An 11,709-nucleotide genomic window follows, 5' to 3' on the forward strand; every position below is an offset into this window, starting at 1 on the left:
TAGATTTATTCGTTTATTATGTTTCCTATAGGATAATTAATATTAATATTCCATTATTTTCATTGACAATGTTTTATTGATATTATATATCATAGTTCATATAAAAATGGTAAAATATTACATTATAAATAAATGTGAAAAATTGTTTTAGAACATCTTCTTAGTATCAAGGATTAAAACAAATTTTAAAAAATTTCATATTTATTTTTTTCTCATGGAGTAAAATATAATGGGAGTTCCAATTCATTACTAGACCTAATGGTTATAGTACATCTTTCTAATATCATAAGCATTTAACGAGGTTTAAAAACTTTTAAAAAATTTTCTTTTTTTTATCGTGAAATAAAATTTAATGGCAGAGTCAATTTATCATTAGACCCAATGGTTTTAAAACATCTTTTTAATATCAAAAACTTTTAAATATAAATTTTTAAAAAATTTTAGTATATATTTTTTCTTCGCGGAGTAAAATATAATGGCAACCAATTTTACTAGACCCAAAACTCTTAGAACATCTTTCTAGTGTAAAAAACTTCTAACTATGCTAAAATAAAGTTTTTAAAAAATTTTCATATTTTTTTCCTTGTGGAGTAAAATATAATGGCAGTGCAAATCTATTACTGGATTTAAATGCTAATTTATACTAGATCCAAAGGTTTTAGAACATATTTCTAGTGTCAACAACTTTTAACTAGGCATAAAATAAAGTTAAAAAATTTTCATAATTTTTTTCCCAAAAGAGGCAGTGACAATTTATTACTAACTTAAAAAGTTTTAGAATATTTTTTTTGCATCAAAAACTTTTAATTAGACTTAAAACATATTTTAAATTTTAGAAATTTTATTTCTTCTGGGAGTAAAATATAAGGGCAGTGATAATTTATTATTAGACCCAAAGGTTTTAGAACATCTTTCTAGTATCAAAAACTTTTAACTAGACTTAAAACATAATCTTTTTCATTATCTTTTTTCTCGTGGAATAAAATAGAAGGGCAGTGACAATCTATTACTACAATGGTTTTAGAACATCTTTCTAATATAAAAACTATAAACCCGGATCAGTTTAAATAGGTTATGCTTTTATAGTATTGTTAAAAACTTGATTTGGATAGATTTGGCCAGATTATGATTTTAGTCAAAATAGTATTATGTAAGTGTTAAGGTTGGCAGGGAGAAAAACAAAATTAAGAAAGTATTTTAAATTTTATTTTAATTTTATTTATTTAAAAAATTATATGACTGAAAATATAGTAAATTTTTATCCTTATATAGCTTATAAAAATCAATCTAATACTTTACATAAACGAAAAATCAATTTTATAGTTTACATAAACAGTAATCATTTAAATCAAACTATTAAGTTAATATTATACAATCAGTCCGTAAGGTTAATATTAGGTTAATATAAAGAATAAAAAAATAAATTAACATCTTAATAGTAAGCCTGGAGATTTTAATCATATATCATCTGCCTAATATAGAGGAGGCTTACACATCATTATTTTAGCTAAATTTGGCCGTGTTTAAAAATCGATCAAAATCGGACTTTTTGACAACACAATAGGTAATTTCCCATCTGATCTATAAAATATGACAGTTTTACATGCCAGCTCATTCTAGTTTTTACTTTCTATAAAGTTTTGGAAAACGCTCTTTTTTATTTTCAAAATTTTAATGCGTATCTTATTAATAACCCTTTATGTATTTTTTCTAACATACAATTTAAATGTTTCAGGTTCTTCCGAACTATTTCATTGTAACGAAGCGGTGTGTGCTAGCCTGGTATTTATAGTATGCTTTATTTATAAATTTAACAAAAGGTCAGCAAATGCATGCTGATAAAATCGTGTGGTTGTGATATTCACAATAACTGCACTTGTTGCAAAGATTGTTACAAATGTCTTCAAAATTTATACACTGAATGTTGCTCCTGTGTTGGTTTACAGTAGAAATTTTACATTATGATCATTTTTTTAGGAATGTGCCCTGAATCAATTGCTGATGCTCAAAAACGATCATTAAAAAGTTCAATTGAAGATCTGCCTACATCAATTCATCAACTTTTTGATGTTTTGACTGAAAAAGAAGATTCCTTACATAGATGGTCTATGTATAGGTAAAAGTATATTTTTAAAAATAACTTTTATATTCATCTTGGAATTTGTATAAATTAATATTTTAGCTATCCCATTTATGAAGATCTTGAAATATTAACACCAGATTGGCAGAAATTTAAAAAACAAATTGGCACATTTCAGATCAGTGAAGAAGGTATTATAATTATTAAAATTGTCTTAACCAACTAATTAAAATTAGAAATGAGATAATTAGAAATTTAATATCTATAAGAATTCCAATTTTATTGCCTTTTCCTGATATATATAGAAAAGGACCAGCAGGCCTATACAAAAGCTTGATATGGCTAAGCCCAAATTTTTCTATAAACCTAGGATTTATAGAAATTAAGTAAACCTGGGTTATATTTTTTTAAATATAACCAATTAAAAAGTCTTATTATTGATCATTAGATTCTATTAAAACTATTTTGAAAATATATATAGCCAAAATTATGTAGAATTGAACTATTTAGTTTCATATATTTAAAATTTATAAGGTCCAAAGTATATACCTAGTTAATTCCTTATTAGTGATAATAAGTTTTTCCTAGTTTTAAGAAATCTTGACAAGCAAATATTAATAAGTGTAAAAAATACCAATTTGCATCCAGTCTTTATTGCATTTAAAATAGTTTTCTCAGCAATTGTTGGTAAATTGATCATATACTGCAGTTTTTTTAAACTCATGTCGATTTAGTAAGGTATCAGAGGCACTTGTTGATAAATGATTGTCTTTATTATCATTCTTTGGGTTCCATATCTCATTCTCATAGTAGAATGAAGAGAGTACCAAGGCCTTTAAAAGTCTTATTTTCAGTGAGATAGAATTGATTAGAAGACCAAATCTTCATAGGTTATAATAGAAGGAATCTGCACTCAAAGAGGGATCTATCTTTATAGTCAAAACAATAGATTCTTTATTATAAAATTGTTTCCTATATATAGTCTTTTATAATTATGTCATTTAACTTCTACTAATATGCAATTACATTGACCTCCATATAAGATAATATAAAATGTAAGAAATATATAATTCAAATAGAATAACCTTTTAAAATATATATAAACATTCAAATATAACACCATTAGGTAACTCTCCTTTGTAATCTGTTTAATTTTAACGTGTTGCTATCTATTTCAAACATTGCATTTATAATTTGATAATCTTTAATTAAATTTTCTTTGCTTTTGGGGAAATGGGTGAAATCAGATTTTCATCCATTCTTTCATGCAAATCAGATCCAACATTTTTAGATATATTTTTTACCCAATTAATTTCTTTCGACGACAACATCCACAGTTATCACTTGGTAATAAAAATTTTGAAATTTCGGGAAGCAATTTTTTTTTATTGTTTACTTCATTTATTTTAAATAAAAATAAAAGTTGTAAATTTTTCCCGCCGGCTTGCCCACCCATACTTTAAATATTCTTCTTAACCCCACTTTCTTTAAAAAATTTGAACCCGCCCGCCCCTAAAAATTTGCCCAATGCAGACCTCTAGAATCTATTATCCTTATTATTTGATCACTTGGGGGTAAAAGAAGGATGTTATAGTCAATGAGGGTTAAAAAAGAAATATCTCCTAGTAATCTCATTATTTTTTAGTAGTGGCTAACCACCAAAAATTCATAAAACGCATATTTATGACTTTGTGGGTTAGTCGAAGTAATAAAAAGGAATGAGATTACTGAGTATGAAGAATATATATTTCTCCTCCCATTTGCCATCACTATCCTTCTTTTAGGCCACAATTGAGGAAAAGGGATGACTGCTGTTTGTGCAGATTTAATGAAAAACATTTCCATATTTTTTAATTCGTTTGTAAATAATATTATTTAACTTATTAAAATTGACAAGAATATAAATATGTTATTGTATAGATTTTTTCTTGTCAACATAAATAATTATAATGACAAGTTTTGTCCATTTTTGAGAGAGCAGTTCGAAACACTGGTAATTTGTAATGGAATCATTCAAACAATCTTGTAATATAACACTCTTTCTAAAATAATTATAAAATTAATATGTTAAAAAATTAAATCATGATTCACATAAAATTTATATTAATTTTCAATCACGACTAAGTGATTTTTTTTGCAAAAATTTGTCACAATCAAAATAACTGTTTGAAATTTATAATTAATTCTTTTCTTGGCAAGCCAAACCATGTCCTTTTGGCTCACAGGAATCTTCACCCAAGATACCTCTAATACCAATACACCCCTCCCATCTCCCTCCGAAAGAGTAATTAAATTGTAAAACAATAAAAAGTACAAAATGAGACAATAATTTTTTTTATACCGGGAAAAAAAACATTTGAAACTACTATGAGGATTTAATTAACTTGAAGACCTGGAAAGAACCTGTCAGAACCAAAGTGATAGAGGGTGATGTCTTAAAAATCATCTTACTCGAGTCCCGGCTATGTATCGTATAATTCCTTAATTTGTACCATAAGTAATTTTAGCCTGTGCAGGGATTGAAATTTTTTTGTTCTCAAGCTCCAGCCCTGTTTTTTTAAAAAGGATTATTTTTTACACCCCGTCGAAGAGACGGTGATCCAATTCTAGACCCAGATCACAGGGAACCTTTTAGACGTCCATTAGCCGCCAAAAGACGTGGCAATCCCGCGCCACGATGAGGGTGAAGGTAGAATTTTGGGAGAGTTTCTTATGAATGTTCAGAATTTTGTAAAATTGTTTTTGAAGAATTTTGAGACACTTCGTTTAAATGATTTTGAGATCGGGTCGTAGTCATGATAATTTATTATCAAAATTTATTGTTTAACAAAATAACTAAAATAATTATTATCAAAATTTTACAAAACTAAAAAAGTTTATATTAATAAAAATTTCAAAATTATTTTAAACATAAAAAAGTGTGTATATTAATAAAGATTTTCAAAATTATTTTACATAAAAAATAAAGTATATATAAACTATAAAAAATTCGTCCCTTTTATAGGGGAAATAAAAGGCGCAATTATAAATTATAATTAAATTGACGCAAAGTGAAAAAAAGAACGTTTTTGTGGAAACGAGTTGTGTTAGTTTTATCGTACATAATTGGGGATAAAACCTACCCCCCTATACTTCCCGAAACTCAAAATATACCTTGGAATGCAGGGTGGTCTCCTGGACCCAACGGTCTAACTCATATTTTCGGATCACCTTACTGAGGACTCCTAAAGTAAGAAATCCAGTAAAGTGAGAGAAAACATAAAAGCCATATGTTTTACTTTCACTGTGTTTAACTTAAAACAAGAGAGGGACCAAAAGAGGAACCTTTTTTTAACTTTCATTTTATTGTAAACAAAGGAGGGGTATTAAAAAACTTTATTTAACATAAACAAAAGAGGGGGATTAAAAAAAACTTTTTCATCTTAACCATAATAAAAGAGGGGGATAAAAAAAACTCTTTTTTTCGAGTATATTTGGCATATGAATTTTAAATGACTCATTTTATGATTTTGCAACTATTTAATTAATGTTTTCAATTCAAAGCATAGTGGCGAACCCGATTTTTATTATATATTTTTTAGACTTAGGGGGCTTGTAACAATTTCTACTAAATACAGACTAATTATGCAATTTCTCCTAATGCCTCTTCCTTAGTAAAAATTTTTGGGTATGGACCTTATTCGTGATTGTCATATAATAATGTAAAGTTAATTAGAGATTGACCCTGAATTCCCGAAAATTTTTGAAAAAAACTTTTTTTCGCCTATAATTTTTTTAGACTAACTCATAAAATTCTGTCCCTATTTTATGATTTTTTTTTTGAAGGAAATAAATTTTTATAATTATACGATTTAATAAATTTGCATGTTTCCGGTCCTGCGCAAATATTTGACAAATGCTAGATCTGACAGTAGGCCCATCAATCACTATTCAGCCTTTGCTTTTTTCCCTATTCTTGAATAGAATGAATTTTTTTTTTATCACTTTTGATGCAATGAACATTCTATACTTGAATGATTGCCTAATTCAGATTTCATTTTAAAATACGGCAAAACTGATTAGAGGGAAAATAGAAGAATCACTCTAGTATAAATTATCTTATAATAATAACACTTCCGTAAATATTCAAAAGATACTCCAACTGGTTTAGCGAAAGATAATAACGAAGATGCAAATGCCGTGAATTGTACCATACTTTACATGTCCGAATGCATGTCCATGCATAAGTGCAGAATGACGTGTTACTCGATGGGAGCATCCAAGTACCGATGGTTTCACGACGCTTGTTGCCAATGTGTTGGAAACACCTGTTTGAGGTTACTTTAGATAAGACTAACGCCTCATTTATAGTAAACGCGATGTATTCAAGCGCTGCAGTGTATACAAAATCTAGCCAATAAATAGGAATAATTTATAAATGAGGATCTAAACGATGATAACGCTATGATAAAATTTAAAAAACATATATGTCGCGACGTATATTTTAAAAATTATAATCGCCGCGAAGAATCAATTGTGATTTCGATAGCGTTAAATAATCGCTTGAATTGCGTTTAATATAAATGAGGCATAAGTATAATCAAAAAAAAATTGCACATTTACTTTCCATCAGCCACTTTAAAATTTCGACATTTAAAAGTAACGTGATTCGGTAAAAAATGAAATCACCAGATAACATTTAAGATAGTTCACAAGGTTAAAATTTATTTACATCACTATCTGCCCGAATGATGGTAGGTAGTTATAATATTTGGAATAGAGTTAATTAAATTTTGACAAGTTTATGTGGCAATTATTCTATTTAATATTTATACTTCAGTCATAATTGTCAATATCACTAAAAAATAATTTAATTTATGCGTGTCAATCGTAAATTTTAATAGCACTAAATAAGTGGAGAAGAATGATAAGCATAGAATGGGAAATAGGGATTTCAGGATTTCTATCTGCTGTATTTGTCCGGAGATATTTAGTGATATTGACATTTACGATTGACGTGCATAAATTGAATATTATATTTTTTAGTAATATTGACAAATATGACTGACGTTTGAATATTAAATATTATTTTTTTTATAATCTATAATATTTAAGGCAATTTAACTTATTCTTTTATTCTTTTTACAAAATTTTATATTTAATATGTAAATTTGAGACATGACAAAATATAGGTAAGATAACCACTTGCACTATTTATTTTCACATCACTCAAAGTTAGAATCATTTTTTTAAATAATTTATTTCAAGCACATAAATTATATTTTACAAAAAAAGATGACATTGACAATATTTTTGTATCATTTTATATTAAAAAATAATGTTTATCTTATATATAATACTTTTTTAATATGTAAATATAAAGATCTAAACAATTAATTAATAAGGTAAGCTATATAAATAACCTATGCGATATAAATAAGATTAATTAAAATTTATTATGCGGTCAAAATGCTCGCGATAATTTCTTAAATATATATTTAAATTAAATTTTTTGATGTTATGTAATTTTTTAATTGGCGTGTAATATGCCCATTTATAAATAGCGTGAATGATTATATTTGTCTCAAGCATAGCTGCCATTGCAACTATCTCCACTTCTGTTGCGAAAGTTGCATTTTGGGTCATGCCTGTTCTCTCCAAATAAGCTGCAGCGGGTTCTCCCAGAAACCCTTTCATATGCTCTAGCATATCCTTACTCCTCATAAAGAGAGTGCATTGCTGTCTCAGAAAGTCATAGTGGCATTCGTCATCGCAAATTTTTTTGCTTATTCATCGATAATATGATTAACAATTTAATTTATTTTAAATATCCATACCTGAAAAGTCAATTATCATCGCCAATTATACTTTCGGTACAAAAATTTTCACCAATGATGCCATATCTTTTCTTGATATCCCAATTATAACGTACGTTTTCACCATCTTTCTTGCAAATTGCTGACTCTAATATAATTTCATCTTCTAAAAATATATGTATAAATCTACTAATTATACAAATTTATACCATTCTTATTAAAGTTGTCTACTTCGCCATCTAATCTTCAAATTGGAAGCAGAACAATTATTAATTTAAAAAAAATATTTTATCAATTTTAAAAATGTTATACCATATGGTCGATAATCACCAGGCTCTACCATTTTCGGTGTTGCACTTATTCTCTTAACTCTTCTAAAAAATTGAGATGACTAATGCCATTATGACTTTCTGAGACAGTAATGCATTCTCTTTATGAGGAGTAAGGATATACTAGAGCAGATGTAAGGGTTTCTGGGAAAACCCGTTGACGCTTATTTGGAGAGAACAGGCATTTCCCAAAATGAAACTTTCGCCACAGAAGTGGAGATAGTTGCAATGACAACTATGCTTAGACAAATATAATCATTCACACTATTTATAAATGAGCTTATTATACGCCAATTAAGAAATTACATAACATCAAAAAATTTAATGTAATTATATATTTAGGAAATTATCGCGTGCAAATTGACTGCATAATAAATTTTAATTAATCTTATTTATATCGCATATCTTATTAATTTATTTTTTTACTCTTTATATTTACAAATTAAATAAAGTATTATATATATGATACAAAAATATTGTCAATGCCTTGGAAAATATAATTTATGTGCTTGAAATTAATTATTTCAATAAATGATTCTAACTTTGAATGGTAACGTGAAAATAAATAGTGCAAGTAGTTATCCTACCTATATTTTGTTATATCTCACATTTTCATAGCTTTGACATTTTTGAATTTAAACTTAAATAAATATAAATTTTTGTAAAGAGAATAAAAGAATAAGACAAAATTGCCTTTATAAAAAAATAATATTTAATTTATGCACATCAATCGTAAATGTCAATATCACTAAATAAGGGGTATATTTTATCGGAGTATAAATAACACATTGCACCGGTACCCTTTTGAAGAGAATTTCATAACCCTTTCATTTTTATCCAATTTAAATGTAAGCATCGCTAGATATCAACCAATTCCATTTCTTATCCAGTCCCTAAGTTTAATTGTCAATTCGAGACTTTTTTGAAAATACTATTAACAACGAGGATTTTTAGCTTTATCAAAATGAAAGAAACATTTCTAATATATTATATAAGCCTTACCTTCGACTTTTAGATAACCTAGTACTGAATTCCACCCATACTATATATCTCAGAGTCATTTATACCCATCTTAAAATTATGAATCAAGCTAGAACGCGATCGGCAGAGTTTACAGATGAATAGCCCACCCCACCATATAGCAATTTAATAGATAAGATTAAATTTTTATTGAAATTTATAAATATAATTACCTACTCCACTTCTGTCGATTTTTTTAACCATAGCCAATGACATAATAATAGCTATACTGATTATTCCCATTCATTTAAATGTTTACCAATTCAAATCAGCTGATTACAATCCATATTTTTTGGGTTCCCGCCATAAATAATTTACAATAAAATTTTGAGCTTTGTTTTTGTTTTACATACGGGAGAAACCAATAAGATGGGTCACATGATGCTTCAAAATGCATTTTAAGGAATGAATAATCAATCTAGGTATGTATCATTCGTAGTCGACCCTAACCTACCCCATTCAGAGATTGGTTTCATAAAGAAAAAAAGGGTTTTGACGGAAATCGAATCAGACCTATCATAGCGGCCACTCAAAAACTATGATATTTTTCTATTTAAAATTTTTTTATTAAATCTTTAATCGATCAGAGATATTTGAAAAAAAAAGTCATTAGTCTTATAAGCAGATCGATCGTCTTTGATCATGATCGCTAATTTTTATTAAATTTTAATCGTGAGTAATTATGAACTTTTTAGTTTAGAAAAATTCCTAGAAACAAAAATTGAACCTGTTTTGGACCGGAAATTTCAGTCATAGTTGGTCCCACAAGACTTTGGAAGGACCAAATTGTTCTCTCAAAAATTTGATTTTATATCTTTAAGTCTAGTTTATAGTAAATTTTACGACACGCATCGCTCGGTATATTTTAAAAAGCAAGCAAATAATAGGTTAATATAATATTTACAGTTCGATGCGCGCTTATTATAAACGAGGCCTTGGATCAAACCAACACTTGTCAAAATTAGCGACATTGAATTCGAATTTTCTTTTTACCTTTAACATAAATATTTTTAATCAATCGTTTTTTTTATCTATCACGTTTTAAAAAAAAAGCTACGGTAAAAATGAAAGTAAATGCCAGAATTGTCCCAAGACCAAAGTCAAGGAGGAAGAACCTGAAAGTTATGAAATTGATGACGAATTATAACCTATTCGTGTTTGTAATTAAAAAAAATATGTGTAATCATGCTCAATCATTTTTATTCGCATTTAATTATATGATCTCGATTTATAATAGCATTTTAAAGTGAATTTTATAAACAACTCAACCCGTATTTGACTTCGGTGTATATATATATATGCTGTTAAGTGTCATTTTGTGGTTTGCACATTAATTAAATAATTACATTGATGTACACTCATATAATGGTAGATAAAGACAATTAGTTGACGTGCAAACAACAAAATGGCATTACAGCTGAATCCTATGTATGAACACATTTAATAAATGAATAGCTAAACTAATAATATATTTAATCATTGATTGACTATAGCCATTAGCCAGGCTATTTCCTTTCTTTAGGTAATGTAAATCTTTTTGATAAATTATACTATTGAATAATTCTGCTTTTTTTTAAATTTTGTAAGACGATGTTAATTAATTATGGACCATATATTTATTAAAAAATTTATGTTTTTTTAAATATAATTATTATATGTATATGATTTAACTTATACAAAATATATAAATAAATTTTAAAATATTGGAAAATTATAAATTGCATTGAAATAGTAGTATAAATATACTATGGGAGAAAATAGTATTTAATGAGCTATATTAAATAGTTTTAGGCATAAAATAAATTCTTATTTATATTTATAGTAAACCTCGGGTTGGCATAATTCGATCAATGATTTTATGATGAAAAATCAAATCCATTTTCTTTTATGTTGGTATTTAAAATCATTTTTACACTCAAATAATTTATTGTACCACATTTAACTATTTTGCATTTAAGTTTTAATTGATAGCGAAATTTTATATGTAATGTTGATTCAAAAAATTTTGGTATATTAAACTTATATATTTATTTTAATATTGTTTAAATTTAAGGAGATATATTTTTGACGTTTAATAAATATAAATTTTGATATTAAGATTAATTAGCATGTAAAATTCTCGGGAATTTTGAAAAACTTTGTAAAAAAAAATGTAGCAAACCTGTTAAAAATCAAATTTGTTTTAGCCTTATATGTGTCATGCTTGACTCAATGAATTAGATATACTAAATAGAGTAAAACCAGAAGTCTTAAATAGCAATATATTAATTTTTGATGCATATTTATTTAATATTTGAAATTATAATAATAGAAATATATATGAAATTAATTAATCGGAATGAGAAGTCCAATTCATGCTCTCTTCTAAAATTATCGCTATCTGCTGATAATATATTTTTATTTTTTAAAATTTCAGAAGTTGAAATAACTGAATATTGTAAATAATATAAATAGCATTTTATGGAAATTAACTTTCCTACGCGTT

General features: G+C 26.8%; 1 protein-coding gene across 2 annotated transcripts; it reads left to right on the forward strand.

Annotated features, from left to right (window-relative positions):
- The first annotated feature begins 1,643 nt into the window (after window positions 1-1,643).
- Window positions 1,644-10,808, forward strand: LOC135923866 (twisted gastrulation protein homolog 1-A-like). 2 transcript variants are annotated; one of them, XM_065458846.1, is made up of 6 exons: window positions 1,644-1,782; window positions 1,821-1,938; window positions 1,978-2,116; window positions 2,183-2,271; window positions 6,213-6,396; window positions 10,278-10,808. In XM_065458846.1, the coding sequence occupies exons 1-6, from the start codon at window positions 1,675-1,677 to the stop codon at window positions 10,369-10,371; spliced, it is 732 nt and encodes a 243-aa protein (XP_065314918.1). In that variant the 5' UTR covers window positions 1,644-1,674; the 3' UTR covers window positions 10,372-10,808. The 2 variants fall into 2 exon arrangements, with proteins under 2 accessions (XP_065314918.1, XP_065314919.1); XM_065458847.1 differs by having other exon boundaries at window positions 1,826-1,938.
- The last annotated feature ends 901 nt before the right edge of the window (window positions 10,809-11,709 follow it).

The sequence above is a fragment of the Gordionus sp. m RMFG-2023 genome, chromosome 2 (assembly GCF_954871325.1).
Source record: "Gordionus sp. m RMFG-2023 chromosome 2, tfGorSpeb1-WG-v2, whole genome shotgun sequence".
NCBI lineage: Eukaryota > Metazoa > Nematomorpha > Gordioida > Chordodea > Parachordodidae > Gordionus > Gordionus sp. m RMFG-2023.